This window comes from Orbicella franksi, chromosome 3 (assembly GCF_964199315.1).
Source record: "Orbicella franksi chromosome 3, jaOrbFran1.1, whole genome shotgun sequence".
Classification (NCBI taxonomy): domain Eukaryota; kingdom Metazoa; phylum Cnidaria; class Anthozoa; order Scleractinia; family Merulinidae; genus Orbicella; species Orbicella franksi.
Window position 1 is genome coordinate 6,271,788 of NC_138147.1, and position 15,781 is coordinate 6,287,568.

A 15,781-nucleotide genomic window follows, 5' to 3' on the forward strand; every position below is an offset into this window, starting at 1 on the left:
AAAGCACCGTTTTCGTGACGGATTAGTGTGGACGGTAGGCCTAACCGTAGAAATAGAGCGGCGTTTTACTTTAGTAGGGACGCTTGAAGATGTCACAGCAGTGCTTCGAAAACTACGAGCCCTGGTCGAGTCAAAGCCTTCTTATTAGCAAGCCTGTTTTCAGTTTCTCAGGTTTGTTTCTTCGCCATAGATATACAGTCGAACCTCTCCTCAACGGCCACCTTGGGGACAGAGGAAAGTGGCCATTGTAGAGAGGTGGCAGTTATGGGGAGGCAGGGCTGTAATATGACACCTACTGTAGGATGTAAATAAGTAACGCAATCAAGATATGTCAATGAAACAGAAATAACGCCAAGAAGGGATCAAGTTTCATTACTTTTTCCGATGAAAAGTGGGGTTTGTTTCCACCAGTCGTCATTCGTTGATTTACTGGCCATTGTCGAGAGTATTTTGGCAGTTGCGACGAGTTTTAGTAGCCATTGCCGTTGTGGTCTTGAGGAGAGGTGGCCTTTGTAGAGAGGTTCAATTAAGCGAATGTATGGACCGTCCGCCGGGACGTAAAAAAGTGGCCGTTTTAGAGAGGTGGCAGATAGTGGAGGTTCGACTGTACAGAAGAAATCCTCCCGACGGGGGAGGGGGTGGGGGAGAGACTTCCATATAGAAAGGACTGGGGTGCTCGTCGGAAAATTCTGAAAAGAACCCCTAAGATGTACGAAGATCCTGTTTTGTGGGCATGGCTTGAAATTTTTTCACCCTAAGAGGTACCAACTCTAAAACAAAACATTATCTCCTGTCATATTTTTTCGTCTCAATACCATAAAAGGTACAGCAAAAGCTCCGCCTGTTGACCTTTTGAGGCTGAACACCATAAGAGCTACCAAAACCATTTTTTTTTAACCCCTTAAAAGTACGACGAGCACCCCCGTCCTTTATATATGGGAGTTTTCCCTCGGGCAAATCCTAACAGGGACTTGCTTAAATGCGGAAAAAAATGTACTGTCGATTCTTCATTTTTCAATAGGAAGACTTGCAACAGAATACAATTTGCTGAAAAGGTATACGCGCGAAAGTAGGCGGTAAATATGAACAGAGTGACAAAAAGGAAGTACGTAGGCAATCTTATGCCTTGCCGCTCGAGTGCTTTTGTTTTCACAGTTATTTATTATTCATTGTCTATAGTCATTACGTAGCGTGTATTTTGGGCATGAAAGAGCTTCACAACGCATAATTGACATCAGCTAATATCAAGTTGTTTGGCCGTTGAATTATAAGCAGGCTTCGAACGTAGATGGGTGTCCGCCTGTTTGTTTCAAGTAACATAGTATACTCCGGTCAGTTATACAACTACTTCCTCGAAGAAAAGTGCATTTAACTTTGTTTCTCTCGGTAGAGTCAACTGAAGAAGTTTGTGCGTCCCTAAACTGAATTGAACTACGTCGTAAGCCTTGGCCGACTGAAATCTTTTGTGTTTATAAAGAACTTGAGTCTTATTACTTTACCACAGCTACGAAGATTCAGCCATGGGTAATACGGTAAGTTAGTGCTAACCTTGTTTCACCGCACTCTTTCTCAATATCGATCGATGGATCGATTTGATAATGAGTTCTAAAATCGCCTTCCCTGCTGGAGTTTTAACTCACTGTTGGCCAGTTAAAAATTTGCTTTACGATCCACTGTAACAATGGTAATAACATCTCAGCATAGTCTTATGTTTACATGTATACGCCAGTAGAAATCTGAGATTTCTGGCTAAAACAGTTATTGAGTATTAGACCCGGAGATTGCATGAACCTAATCTTCATTTCATGGTTATTTGTAGCTCTGTAATATCCATCCGCTGACCAAAATAGCTTCACACCGTTAGCAATGATGTTATTTTCAGTCAGTATGCGAGAGTTTAATCACTTCTTCGTTTACTGACTTGCATTTCACCTATTAGTAACTCTTTTGGTGTTGAAAGTTAAAATTTGCAAGGATTATCTCGCAGTACGCCATAGAGACTTATCCGAGTAATAAATTTCGGACGCAGTAGGCAGCACTGGTGCCACTTTTCGCGCTTGTATAACACGTGTTTTATACTACAGAATGCAAAAGTAAATGAAAGAAAAACGCAAGAAAATGGCAATTGTTTCATTCATAGTGCTTGCGTTTAACTCAAAAGTGTAGTAGCTCTCGTAAGCTTGAAGGTTTTTTGCTTGTTAGCAGCTGTCATTGTTTTGGGGCAAGGGACATTGTTTCTGTTGTTTGTTCCTTTGTCCTCACAAAGGGTATCAAGCCATTCATGTGAGAACTTAAGACAGCATCTACCCGACCCGTTTAACTGCGTTTTACTTCGCACTTTTTCGCGAGTTTTGTTAAGATGTTTTTGTGTGTCATTTATTAATCCTGCATTATAATTCAGTGGTTAATTAAAAAGGGAGATGAGCTGTCTATGGTGTTTTTCTTGTACACTTCGCATCCATTTAATTAATGTCGCCAGGAGACTGGGAGTTTAACTTTGTTCAATCTGTTGAAGCCTATAATCACCATCAACTGATCTGGTGCATATTTTTCAGAGTATAAAAGAGCTAGAAAGAATAGGACAAGTATCCGAATTTAACTCACAAGATTCTTTAGATGTTGAAAGATCTTTTCAAATTGTGGAGAACGAGAATGAAGAAAACACGGCACCTCCAACCTCTTCAGGGATTCAGGATGTTGAAGAGTCAAGTGAAAAGCCGATTGCAAAAGCCAAAGGAAAGAAGGAGAAAAAACGTGAAAAATTCAAACAGGAGAGTCCCAACAAAAATGACGATGAACTTTCGGAAGATTATTTGGACAAACAAATTCCTCGTAACAAGAAGGCCATGAAAACAAAGTTGAAAAACGTATTGATTGAGTTACACGGTAAAAATGAAATTCTTTCTAAAGGCAAGCCAATTCTTGATCGCTTGACGAATGAGAGAGAGCGCCATTTGGAACGTATAGAGGAGAAAGAAAAAGTGATTGAAGGCAAAGAGTTCGTCATTCAGTCTTTTCATGAGAAAATGCAGGTTTTCACACAACGGATCGAAGAGAAGGAGTCCGAGTTGAGAGAAAAAGAACGCTTGTTGAGAGAGGCAAACGAAAATGTCGAACTACTGCAAAAGCAACTTGCTGAGCAAGAGGGGATCGTGAAAGAAATGCAGAGCGCGATGGAGAGTTTGAGCAACAAAAATACAAACCATACCCGTCAATCGCAAAGTGCGCTCAGAGCTGATTTAGACACCAGAGTTGAACTTGAATCGCTCAGAAGAGAGAACGAACGATTCAAACTTCAAATACAAGAAAAAATCAGCACCCTGAGAGAGAGGGAGCAAGAGATTAATTCACTCAAGCGAGAAAAAGAAACTATGCAGCAAGAGAAAAGAGAGAGTGAAAAGATCAGCCTTGAACGAAAGTTTTCGGTGGACAGGTTAAACAGAGAGAAAGAGAGAGGCCTGGCTTATCTTGGGCAACTAGAGATAAGATTAACAGAAAAAGAACAGGCCTTGAGGCAGGCGAGCAATGAACGTGCTGAACTGCGAGATCAACTGAGGCGGAAAGAAACTCTCCTTTTGGAGAAAGACAGAACTTTGGAGACTCTGGAGAACTCAAGGAAAGGTACAACTGACCGCTTGGATCGACTAGAGAAACAATGGCAGGACGAGAGAAGAGCGCAACGAAGTGCGTACGATACGTTACGTGACGAGAAGCGTGCTTGCGAAGAACGTTTGCAACGTGCTGAAACGGACGTGGAAACGTATCAAAGACGCATTCGCGTCCTAGAACACGAGATGGAAAGAGCTCGTCAAACCACCGACATCTTCCGCGGGGATCAGCCGTGGATGATCTCGAGAGATGAAATCAAACTCTCCGACAAGGTCCTGGGTACTGGGGCGTGGGGAAGAGTTGTGGAAGGGAATTTTCGAGGTACGAAAGTGGCTGTGAAAGAAATCCACGAAATCATTCAGTCAGCACACAACAGGCTTCTGTTTGATCGCGAAATCACTTTTGCTACCTTAGTGAGACATCCCTGTATTTTACAGTTCTTGGCTGTGGCCGAATACCGCACTAGTAAGCCACTGTTAGTTGCAGAGCTCATGGATATGTCTCTCTCGCAATTAGTAAGGGATGAAAAATCTCTGGGCAATCGATTCATCCGAATTCTGGCGCTTGACGTGGCTTACGGACTCAACTATCTTCACTGCTTTCGGCCCAATCCCATTCTTCATCGTGACGTCAACAGTGGTAACGTCATGGTTTGGCGCCAAGGTGACAAGTGGCGCGGGAAACTCTGTGATTTTGGGTCAGCGGAGTTCATGGGCAGCAAAATGTCAGAGAATCCGGGCAATCCGTTTTACTCAGCTCCTGAGGCAAGCAACTCGAGCCAATCTCCCAAGGTAGGGCACTCACATTTATATCTTTTCATTTACTGAACTGTTATCTCTGTTATCTGGTTATTAATGAAACACTGAAGAAGCTCCCTAACTTTGTAGTCGTAAGTTTCCGTGCGCTGGATTTCAAACCAATAGGTCGAGATTAGAACCATACCTGGGGTCATTGTGTACGCTATTTAATTTTTTTCCTGGGACATATTTCGCTCTCACTGTGCCGGCCTTTCTAACCAGGACCGGGTTGTTCAAAGCAAGGTTAAGGCCACTCAAGATTACTGTAAGTTTTGATCCACTTTTGAGTTTGTAACTTTAAATAATTTGAATTTTGGTTCACTTTTGTACCTTTTAGTAAGGTCTGCTTTTTCCAGTTTTTGCTGTTCATTTCTGACCTGACTAATTTCAAACGATTAAATCAATGGCAATGACTGAAAGAGAAATCAGTGCCTCGGTCGGCTTGTTCAAAAGTCCGGATAGGCAGTATTCCTGGATTAGAGCTTGATCAAGCTTTTGTTGACGAGATAAAACGGAAATCAAAATTTTCATTGACCCTGGATCTGCCTTTTGTCAGTGTTTAGAAAATATCGTCCTTGCGGTGTCTGACTTCATGATGATAAACCTTTTTTCCTTTGGTAACTAGGACGAGGCGAGCGTGGCCGAGTGGTTAGGGCGCCGGACTTGAAATCCGGAGGTAGCGGTTTCAGGTCCCGCTCTGACCACTAAGCTGGAGATATTTCTCGGTATAGACCCTAGTTCAACTCCTCGGACATGCTTGTAAATAGCCAACTGGTTTGCTTCCCCCCAGTTGGGATTTTCAAGCCCGTGTTATGTTCAGTTGATATATTTGTTTCTTTCAGTTTAAGTGACATGCCAGTAAACTAGCTAGGTGTAGCTAAGTGCATTGACCACTTTAAACAGTAAGATTTGAACATTTTGAACTCTTTCTTTAATTGTCTCCCAAACAGATCGATGTTTACAGTTTCGGTGTACTTCTTTGTGAGCTTTGCATAAACCAAACACCCAATCCTGATGAAAGAGAGCGACAGATTGCATTGATGTGGAACAAAAATCTGCGAGATTTAACAGAGCAGTGTATTACAAAGGATCCCTCCAGGCGCTCTACAATGAGTGACGTCATTACTGTGTTAGAGCCGATGACCATGTGACTTCATACAATGATGTTACCATGGTGACTTGGTGAATATCTTGAAACCCTGATGAGCTGTTTAGTTATACAGATACTGTTACATTATTAATTGATTTTGCTCAAGCTTTGGAATAATGACATGCTTGTGAAAGACTAAATCTTTTATGTATAAGGGAATGACTTAGGGATCAGTTGAAGAAGACTGTGAAAGTTTTGTTTTATAAACTGGTTAGAAATAATAATAAACCAAAAAGGTTCAAGGATGGTGACAAACGACGAACTTAAAAAATTTAGGCTAAACTTTTCAAAATGCGCAAACCGTGACTTAGCTCCTTTAATTAAGCAAGACTGTCTACACAGTTACAACAATGGCGGATCTACTTTCTTCAATATAGGACTGCAAGGCCGCTAGCCATTCATAAGCCAGCCATTCCGGCATAAGAATGATTGACGGGGATCAGAGTTTTGAATTTGGATCTTCAACTCGTGGTCATCACATGGCCCAAGCGCTCACATGAGCTCATCCACGACCCTTGATTTAGTATCGCTAACAAACCACAATTTTTGGTAAAAAACGTAGATTTCAGGTTTCAAACTGTATGCGCGATGTTCTGAAGTCGTAAAGCTGGTTTATACATGTTGTGTACCAGCTCTTGTGGCACTGACCACCTCACCTCAACCACTTAGACCAGAATAAAACAATTGAAATTGTGGATAGGGAATGATTATTTTAGATACAATTTCGCCTCCCTTAATAAGCGGGGTAATACGGTGGGGGGGGGGGGGGGGGAATCTCTAGCACAGTTCACGAACGGAAAAAAATAGAGGATCACGGATCACGGATATATTTTCCCGAATCACGAAAATAAGCAAGTAAGATACTCTTTTTAATAACCTGTCCTTACACTAGAAAGAGTGTTTGAGGAAAACAAAATCGCGAAAGGCTAAGTAAAGGCTCCTTATCACTCTGGATAGACGACTCTAACCATTCGGAGGACTAGAATAGAATAGAGTGGTAAAACCACGAATGTCGGTATAATAATTCAAGTTCTTCACGGGTCACGAAAACCCCTCAGGTAACGGATCACGAAGAGTAATTCCGAGTCCCTAAATTCACGTTCCACGGAAAATAAAATCAGCTAATCATGCGTCATGAGAATACCCCTGTACGACCCTCATTGCAGAGTGGTTTAGGGCAATAGGTCACTTTCTACATATTAAAGTGAGGCCTAGAGGACACAAACAAAAGAAATGAACAAACGTGTCATTCAATTCCCTCTGTTTGTGTCCTCTAGGACTCACTATCAAGTTGAATTTTGATATGTCGAAAACAGTCTATTGTTCGTCTTGAAAAAGATCCATGTTCTGCTTACAATATAGTATTTTTTTGTTACATTCTCCAATCAGAAACATTTTTTCTAGCTGGTGAATGTCAAAACATGTCACAAGACATCACATCACCTGTCATGAACGCATTTATATTCGTGTAGTATTTACCTACAGTTTATTATCATATCCCAGAACTCAGGAAAACACCCGGCAAACATTAGATTATACCACGAGTAAAATTGAACCATAACGGGTGATGATTTTGTCCTTTTTCAGCCCCATCGTTCATACAAAAACGTGCTTTTATAAAAAATAACGCAGTCATACATAACATACAATGTACTCTGATTATTTTGCTTTGCGACCCAGCAAAATTAAAATCGTTACATTTGACAGTTCAAATCGTGACAAGCCACCCATTGACCTCGTGCCTAAATGCTTATTTAAGAACCCCAGAGTGATTTTCGCATATATTTATCGTCTAGATTTACCTGATGGCTGACTCGGAACGCGAAAAAGAGAAAATAAAAATTCCAGCGAGCTCGGGTTTGAGGAAAACGTACTCAGCGAAAGCTCGTTTGGATGAAGGCTGTTCGTGGACGGCTTGTGCGGTCGGTTTTATTGTGATGTTTATCATTGGTGGGCAGAATAACAGTTCAGGAATAATATTCACTGTGTTGCTGGATGAATTCAACACCAACCGCGGCCAGACCGGTAAGAAGTCGTTGTTTTGTTTTGGATCGAAAATGTTTGGGCTCAGGTTATCGCTATATATATATACCGAAGAGAACCAAACAGGCATCAGATAACTGATACATCGTGGATCGCGTGCAGTGTATAATCTCATGTGTATAATCTCAGCTCGGACTCCCTTAGTCCTTGTAAGAATTCGGCATCAGTGTGAAGGTAATGAAAAAAAAAAAAAAAAATGTTACAGGTGACCATTTTGCTTTCACTTTTAATTCCGTTTTCAAATCTTGACACAGAAAGCTCAGTTTTCCATATGGCTGATAATTTTTATTTGTCCAAGAGTAAACGTCACGAAGCGGGCCGTTTGTCAAACGTGGCATTTCTGCCGTGTTGAATTTAATCTTTACATTATGGAACATTTATGCTGATATATTGAAAATGCGATTCTTCAATATGGCGCCCTTCAGCGTCGTTGAGAGCGACTTGTGCACCGGAAGAGACGAAAGCTCTTTGTCTGACAAAGAACGTCGTTAGCAAGAGAGGAAAACCCTCGTAGGAAACGACATGTAGGAGCTGTAAGAAAACTATGATCAGTCAGAGTAGCTCTGAAAACTGTTATGACATCGAAGAAAAAGTGGACAGTGAGGATGTTCGGTCCCGCCAAAATCGCGTGACTGCTGCTGCTGAGTCGAGCCGGTTTATAGCCCCCTGGCCGGGTAACCCTTATGGAACCGGCTAGAAGGGTTGAAATGTCTTCAATTCTTTCATGTTAACACTGGGCTAAAAGCTTACCCACATTAATACTTTCAGTTTCAGTTTCACTCAAATAACCATGTTTCTTTCGTTTTTCCGTTTTATTGTATGTACATCATGACCTCCCACCATTCCGCTGTACTGGACTTTGTAGGTTTTTTTGTTTGCCATCTTTCTAGCCCCTATTTTCTTTTTATTTCATTTGAACTACGTGGTTTATCAGTTCCAATGAAATCATTTCAATTCACTTAAATTTCCAGACGGTTACTTTTCTTTAGTTTGGGATGAACTTGACGGAAAAATTATAAACAGTTCTGCAATCGAATATTTAGCGACAAGTTCGTCGCAAAAAGGTGCCAGTATTCGAATTAGCAAAATTGAAACAAAATGTGAATTTGATTTGCCGGTATTTCCATCATTGTTTCTTGGAGCCCGAACAAAGTCGTCCCGGGTAGGCGAGTTGTCTCTTAGCAGAGCGTTAACAAGGCAGCTACCCTGGCGCTAGGGTAACCCTATTGCTCAGCTCTGGCTATCTAGTGCCAGGGTTACCCTACGGCATATAATTCATGGTAGGACACATTTAGTCGCCTTCTCCTTCACCCCTTGAATGCTAACCGCAAGCAAAGAGCAGTAAATAAATGTTAACGGCAAGCAAACACAGTATGTAGACTATATAACTGCTAACCATATCAACCTTAAAACCCCAAAGGTGCCGCCACTACATTTGGTCGGGGCTACACGGTTCCTATTTTTCCTAATAAGAGGTTTCTTGTGCTTACGTGTCCGGCTTTGGCGTGTGTAGGATGTTATTTGATCTATCTCCTATCCACTTTGTTGTAATCTTATTGTCACAATTAAAACATATCTTAGGCCTGGCTGACCAAAGCGCCCATGCCTCAACCTTTGAGCGTGTTCGGTTGTGTAGTGAGGGCAAAATTTGTTGTTTTCGCTAGTTAGATTGCAAAATTTAAGCTGTTATTCTTTTGTGTACTTGTTTGCTTGTTTCTATGCAGTACCATTTATGTTATAGGTCCTGTCTACAAGAAAGCACCGTAACTTCTAGTGCTGGGGCTAAGCACTCCCACATTAGTTAGGTCGCATATGTAAACAACAGAATCATGAAAGATAAATCAGATAACGTTATTTACAAAATAAAACTGAATAAACCTTATGCGAAAGTGCCAGTGGCAAGGCTGACCGTAGAATGTCACAAGTTTCTCAACCGTCTCTTTTTACAAACGTGCATGCTAACCATGAGCCTTTGCGTACTATGCTCGCACCTGCTCGCACCCAGTTCTCTGTTCGATGTCGGCAAAATATTAATTTATGTCAATATTACATTTTGCTTGGAAATAGTAAGAAATAGCAGTTTTGCCAGAATACCTGTGTATGTAACAGACAGGCTAGGGGCGATAGTCAGACGACGGCTCGGAAAAGCGAGCGTGGTAGCTTTGTAGGTTTTCTCTTATGAGGGGGTTGGTAGCTCTCTTTTTTTTCTTCTTGTTCCACAGGTTTACTTTTACCTGTCCTCTCGCAAAAAGACCGCGACAGTACTCTAGCGTCAGGGCGCGGCTAATGACAGGCAAACTGAGACACTTTTTATTTTTCGTTGTTTGTAGTCATCACAAACACCCTAAATACCTAGCAAGAGAATTAAGCCATATACATTGCCTCAGTCATATTTTTTTTTCTGGCCATGGCCCTATTGTTATGTCGTTGTCGGAACGAAAAAGAAGCAGCGTGACAAGTGCGTGACGCGAGGGACTGACGTCATGCTCTTACCCGAGAATTCATAGTGGTTTGTAAAGGAGTTTGCACTGCTAGCGTTCTAGATCGTTTTGTCTTTTTATCACTTCCCCGCTTTTTTCGCCTCCTTCAGTTTTTCGATTCACCTGCCAATCTCTCTCAGGCCTCCTTTATTTCCATTTATTTAAGTTGATTTCAACAGCGTCATCTGTCATAAGGACTCTTTTCCAATTCAGATCTTTTGAACAATAACCATGAAACTTTATGAGGTAGTTTCTATTTTAAAAGGCATTGCTTTGATTTTATATCTCCTCAGCTTGGGTGACCGCCATGGCAGCGGGAAGCATGCATGCGTTTGGAATGGTTTCCGCTCTCCTTGGTAACCGGCTTGGATTCGCTAACGTCATTGTGTTGGGTGGACTCGCATGTGCTGTTGGGATGTTTACGTCATCGTTCGCCACAAATATCTACTTACTTTACTTAACTTATGGTTTGGTGTGGGGCTTGGGCTCTTGTCTTTGTTACTGTTCCGCTTTGTTTCTGCTTCCTCAGTTTTTCCGGGCGCGACTCGGCTTAGCCAATGGGATCGTATTTTTTGGAGCTCCAGTTGCTACTCTGGTTTATAGTGCAGTTATGCAGAAACTTTTCAATTACTTGGGATTGGCAAAGACCTTTCGAATTTTAGCTGGAGTGCAGCTGGTTTTAGTGCTTTGTGGATTTATTACAAGATCGATTCTTTCACTTGGGTTTGACCAAATTGAGTTGAAAAATATCAAGAAATCTAGTTTTGATTGGTCGATATTCAAGAACAAAAGCTTCATGGTTTTTGTGGCGTCCCTGTGCATGTTTATGCCTGGTTACTTGGTTCCTTATGTGCATTTAGTAAGTTAACATATCCTTCTTTGTTTTCGTCCTTTCATTCATCCTCCCTCCTTCCCTTCTGCTCTTCTTTTCAGCTCACAATTTATTACTGACTAATTGATTATTTCTTTTATCAGGTTCGACTTGCTAAGGATTCCGGTGAAACCTCCAACAGAGCAGTGTTTTTGGTTAGCTGTTTAGGGTTTGGTTCGTTAACAATTCGTCCTTTCTTTGGCAAATTCCTGGACCTGCCTCGAGTCAGTCGCTTAACCACTCTACAGATCACACTTCTCTTAATCAGTGTTTTCACGACTCTTGTTCCCATAGCAACCAATTACGAATGGCTAGCAACCTATGCATTTATGTATGGTCTCCTAGAGGGATGTTTTTTAATTTCCTTGCCGTTAATTGTACAAGACTTAGTTGGAGACAGCAAATTGGCGTCTGCCCTGGGTACCTTGTACTGCCTTCTTTCTATCCCTAAAACCGCTGGCCCCTCGATCGCGGGCTGGATATACGACACATTTGACAGTTATGCCGTGGCGTTTTTTTGCGCAGGGGGATTTGCGATGGTTTCTACGTGTATTTTGTTAATGGTTCCACTGTTTAGAACGAATATTAATTCATTCTCCAGAAGTAAAGAGCTTGTTCATCTCGTGGTACGTTCCGAGTGCAACAACGAAGAGATCATAGGGAAAGAAACCTGTTTGTAGTTACAGTTATACTGAAGAGACGTCACCTGTTGCAATAACATAGAGTCAATATTGTCAGAGAGCACAATTATACGTTCTTTTTGAGCTCACAATCTTATTGTTAATTATTGGAGCACTAATTAAACTATCTTCAAAGAACGGTTGCTAATTCTTTCTACAATAGTAGTTTTAAACTTCTTCAAGTCGAAAGTCGCGTGTGGATTGAATTGTTCTTTGAAACTTCCGGGGAAGTGAATTACCTTGTAAAAATGTCCATTCTTAATGTGCCCCGAAGCATCGTCCCCGGCCGGGGAATTATGCGGACGACCTCCAACCCCTTGGCAGTTATAGTTCACTACCAAATGTTACCTTTCTCGTCCCTGACAAAAACTCATCACGTGGTATGCTCAATTACCTTATAGAGTGTCCATCTATGGGTTGCTTTCAGACATTATAGCTCACCATTTAATTTTCTCCGATTCTTAGTATTGGCGGAGAGACACGATCTGCCCTTATAATCCATCAAATACTATCATTCGGACGCGATTGGTCTAAACGCGTCACATGACTGAATATTCCTCAGCTAAAACTGTTGAGTGATATTCCCCAATTTCCCAAACCACGCGTGTTGGAAAGGCCGGGATGCTCGTGGAAAATTTCGTGAGAAATTTTGAAAAGAACCCCTAAGAGGTTCTAAGATCCTGTTTTGTGGGCGTCACTTGAATTTTTATTCATCCCTAAGAGGTATCAATTCTAAAACAAAACATTATCTCTGCCCTTTGAACCGCTAAAAGGTATGACGAACACCTCTGTCCTTTTCATATGGGAGTCTCTCCCCCGGAGGGGGGAGGGCTTGAAAAATATTTGTAGGTCAATAAATTAAACAAAATAGCCACCGTGAGTTGGCGCGAAAATATGATCGGATATTTGTCCTTTGACATTATCTGTACCTCAGAGCTTTCAGTTTTCGGTTCTCTGAACAGATTATGTCCGCAGACAAATATCCGAGCATATTTTCGTACGAAATGGAGGCTATTGTTTACATGGAACCTCGACAGAAAAAAATCTATTGTTACAATAGCGTTTGATAGCTCAGCCCAACAGATTGCAACGTTGGCAGTTAGGAACAATGAGATGAAAACATTCTCACATCTTACATAGAGGATATTACATGACCGCGCGGGGATGCGAATTATATTCCCGACCTCAGTTGAAGTGACCACTGTTTTCGGTGCAAATACGGAGATGTCTTAGATTTCGAGAAGATTAAATATTAGATATCCAGAAGATTAAATGGCCACTTGGGAATACCATGAGAGATACCATCTTTAAAGATAAAATTTGTATCTCCGTGCGTTATGTAAAATACTCTATAGAATGGGAGTCTTTCCTCGATGTCACCCGCTCCTCATTTCATATTTTCTGTTACCCTGACAATCTATTTGCCAACGGAATCAGACCTGGCAAGTATTTAATTCCGTAATGAACAGATTTATACCCTGCTCAACCCTGCTTTAAGTTATCTGGGGATTTTATTTTGGTATTTTTTTGACAGACTTGTTTTCTTCATAAAAGCGAGGAAGGAGTGGCGGAGTGGAGGGGGGACTGACTGACCAACTGACTGACTGACTGACTGACTGTCTAACCGAACCAACGAACCAACGAACCAACGAACGAATGGACGGTCGGATGAAATACAAACAGCTGTCAATGTCCGGCCGTAAGTCACGTGACTCTAGTATTAAAAGAGAAGTTCCTCTAGGACATTGAAAGGTTCATTCCTCCCCCTCCCCCTCCCCCTTCCCCTCCCCTTACCCCTCCCCCCTCTACTGACATACCAGGAAGATTTGTTCGACCGCAGAAAACATTCGAGCCATGCATTTAAAACCATATTCAAGATTTCTGTTCATTTGAGATGCATTTATTCATGAACAGTAGAAATAGAGAAGTCTGGGTGTACCACTACTAAGCTCTTGTAAAATCCAATCTGTGGTTAGTTTATGTTTTAAGCAAAAAGAAAATCGAAAATCATAGGCAGACTACAGTGTGTGCGATGCTTTTAATTATTATATTATTGACCCATGAACATTTTTAAATTGAAAAGGGACAACATAGCTGTTTCGTTTTCATTTGGAAGAAAAACAATTAAACGTTTTCGAATTCAAATAAAATTTGTCGGACAGATCAAATAGTTTTATTGCGCAAAAGAAAGATATACATTTCTTTAATTAAACATGAAGGCGTAAACTCAAATCTGGGAAAGGGCGTAACGGGTGACCGAGATGAGTCACGCAACTCAGAAGTCAAGTGTTATGTCGGGCTGTCTGCAACAATGCTAGCTTTGATCAGATCAAGTTCAATTCATTGCGGACAAAGGGGCTGAAACATCTGCGGGTTGAAAAACTCTTACAACAAAATGAATCCACCGGAAAAACTAGACAGTTCAACTGCTGCGTAGATTCTTCACCGAACGCGTGAAAAATTGAACATGAATTAAAATTACTTTTTCCTGGGTCTTCAACAGGTATAAGGTGGACGTAAATTAAACCTGAACTGATAAGGTGCCGAGCGGCCACCAATCTGCGCTCGTGAAAGAGGCCCACACCTCAGGAGCTTTTGATAATTTGCATTTACTAAAACAACACAGACAGCGTTCCATAGATCACATTTTGCTTTATTCTCTACAGTGCAGCTGTACGCCGGTGGGTTGCAATCTCTGTTCTCACGAGCAAGTACAAGGGTACATCATGGCCGACATTAAAATGGGTAAAGTTAAAGGAAAGCTGCAAGGCTTGAAGGATAAGATCGAGAGCGCAGAAGAGAGGGAGATCACGGCCAAAGCCAAACATCGTGAGATGGAAGAAGATTGCGACAAAAATGAAAATGAGGCAGATTCATTCAGGCGAAGAATTACCCTCGTACGAGATGAACTAGCAAAATGTGACGAACATGTAAAGGAGAAGGAGGAAAGATTGGCCGAAGTTCAGGCGCTTTCAATGGAGCACGAATGCGCTTGCAAACAACTGGAGGGAGACGATCGCGAAAGCGACGAACGCTTGATGCAGTTGGAACTAGACGTGTCCGAAGCCACGCAAACTGCAAAGGAGTCGGACGAGCGGCTACAGGAGTCCAAGCAAAAGTTGAAAGTCACTTTAGCTGAGGTAGAAAAGGCCAGGGAACGCGTTGAAAAATTGGAAAGCAGAGCCACTGAGCTGGAAGAAACAATTAGCGCAAATAGTACCAAATTGAGAGAAATGGAAACCGAAGATGCCCAGTACGCTGAGAACGAAACAGAGAAAAACGAGATGTTGGAGTTTTTACAAGAACAGCTAAAGGAAGCTGTGGCGCGCCTCGAAGAAGCTGCACGTAAGGTACAGCCACAAGAGGGCGTCATCGACGACCTAACACAAGAACACGACATGATTAAGGAAAAAATCGCACATATCCGACAAGAGATGAAGGATATGGAGGAAATGGTGGAGCAATCCATAGACGACGTTGAAGTCCATGAGCCTAAAAAGGTGACAGACCGCTACCACGCTTATCAGGAAGAGCCCGAACCCGAACCCGCGGAGCCCGAACCAGCTGATCCCGAACCAGAGCCAGAGGCAGAGCGAGACGACCGATCGGCCAGCGAAGGAGAGGAAGATTAAACACATTTTACTCTCAGTGACTTTGTTACGTAAGTCTGACAGTTTCTGACAATGCGGGCTGTTTTACAGAAAATCGATTTTCACCACTTTTGAATGTTTTTATTTCAAATTTCTTTAATCGTTAGCTAGTTTTCCATCTTCGATGAACTCATTTTTTGAGCAGTTCAAATTTCCATTTTGCAGTTAGATTATTTCACTTTTCATTAACTAGATTTTTAAGATTTCAAGGCGGGCACAAAAGCCCAGTAGGTGTCGAATTAAATTAGCTAACAGTGTGTTTTTGATTGTCTGTCAGATCAATTAATGTTACCTGTTATTAACTAATACTTCTCGTTTAGTCAATATTTTTGGAATAAAATTCTACATTTTTATAGGATCAAGTGGTTTAAATCCTTTGTGATTGACCGTTCAACGATGCAATGGAAAGGATAGTTTATTTTCTTTGCGTGATGAGTAATAACAAGATCACCGAAGCGTAACACGGCCAGACACGAACAACGTTCTGCTTGCGAAAATCAC

At 41.6% G+C, this 15,781-nt stretch overlaps 3 protein-coding genes across 3 annotated transcripts; all 3 read left to right on the forward strand.

Moving 5' to 3' along the window:
- Nucleotides 1-1,167: 1,167 nt before the first annotated feature.
- LOC145480946 (uncharacterized) lies at nucleotides 1,168-6,225 on the forward strand. The gene is made up of 3 exons (XM_081459295.1): nucleotides 1,168-1,532; nucleotides 2,556-4,400; nucleotides 5,357-6,225. The coding sequence occupies exons 1-3, from the start codon at nucleotides 1,521-1,523 to the stop codon at nucleotides 5,555-5,557; spliced, it is 2,058 nt and encodes a 685-aa protein (XP_081315421.1). The 5' UTR covers nucleotides 1,168-1,520; the 3' UTR covers nucleotides 5,558-6,225.
- A 762-nt stretch (nucleotides 6,226-6,987) lies between these two features.
- LOC145480921 (monocarboxylate transporter 8-like) lies at nucleotides 6,988-13,427 on the forward strand. The gene is made up of 3 exons (XM_081459264.1): nucleotides 6,988-7,581; nucleotides 10,373-10,938; nucleotides 11,055-13,427. The coding sequence occupies exons 1-3, from the start codon at nucleotides 7,362-7,364 to the stop codon at nucleotides 11,628-11,630; spliced, it is 1,362 nt and encodes a 453-aa protein (XP_081315390.1). The 5' UTR covers nucleotides 6,988-7,361; the 3' UTR covers nucleotides 11,631-13,427.
- A 522-nt stretch (nucleotides 13,428-13,949) lies between these two features.
- Nucleotides 13,950-15,526, forward strand: LOC145480923 (tropomyosin-2-like). The gene has a single exon (XM_081459266.1). The coding sequence runs from the start codon at nucleotides 14,357-14,359 to the stop codon at nucleotides 15,260-15,262; it is 906 nt and encodes a 301-aa protein (XP_081315392.1). The 5' UTR covers nucleotides 13,950-14,356; the 3' UTR covers nucleotides 15,263-15,526.
- The last annotated feature ends 255 nt before the right edge of the window (nucleotides 15,527-15,781 follow it).

Excerpts from the sequence above, each read along its gene's own strand:
- LOC145480946 (XM_081459295.1), top strand. Across the intron at positions 4,401-5,356 it reads ACTCGAGCCAATCTCCCAAG|ATCGATGTTTACAGTTTCGG; the intron begins GTAGGGCACTCA and ends TCTCCCAAACAG.
- LOC145480921 (XM_081459264.1), top strand. The coding sequence starts at position 7,362 with ATGGCTGACTCGGAACGCGAAAAAGAGAAAATAAAAATTCCAGCGAGC. Across the intron at positions 7,582-10,372 it reads CACCAACCGCGGCCAGACCG|CTTGGGTGACCGCCATGGCA; the intron begins GTAAGAAGTCGT and ends ATATCTCCTCAG. Across the intron at positions 10,939-11,054 it reads TGGTTCCTTATGTGCATTTA|GTTCGACTTGCTAAGGATTC; the intron begins GTAAGTTAACAT and ends TTCTTTTATCAG.
- LOC145480923 (XM_081459266.1), top strand. The coding sequence starts at position 14,357 with ATGGCCGACATTAAAATGGGTAAAGTTAAAGGAAAGCTGCAAGGCTTG.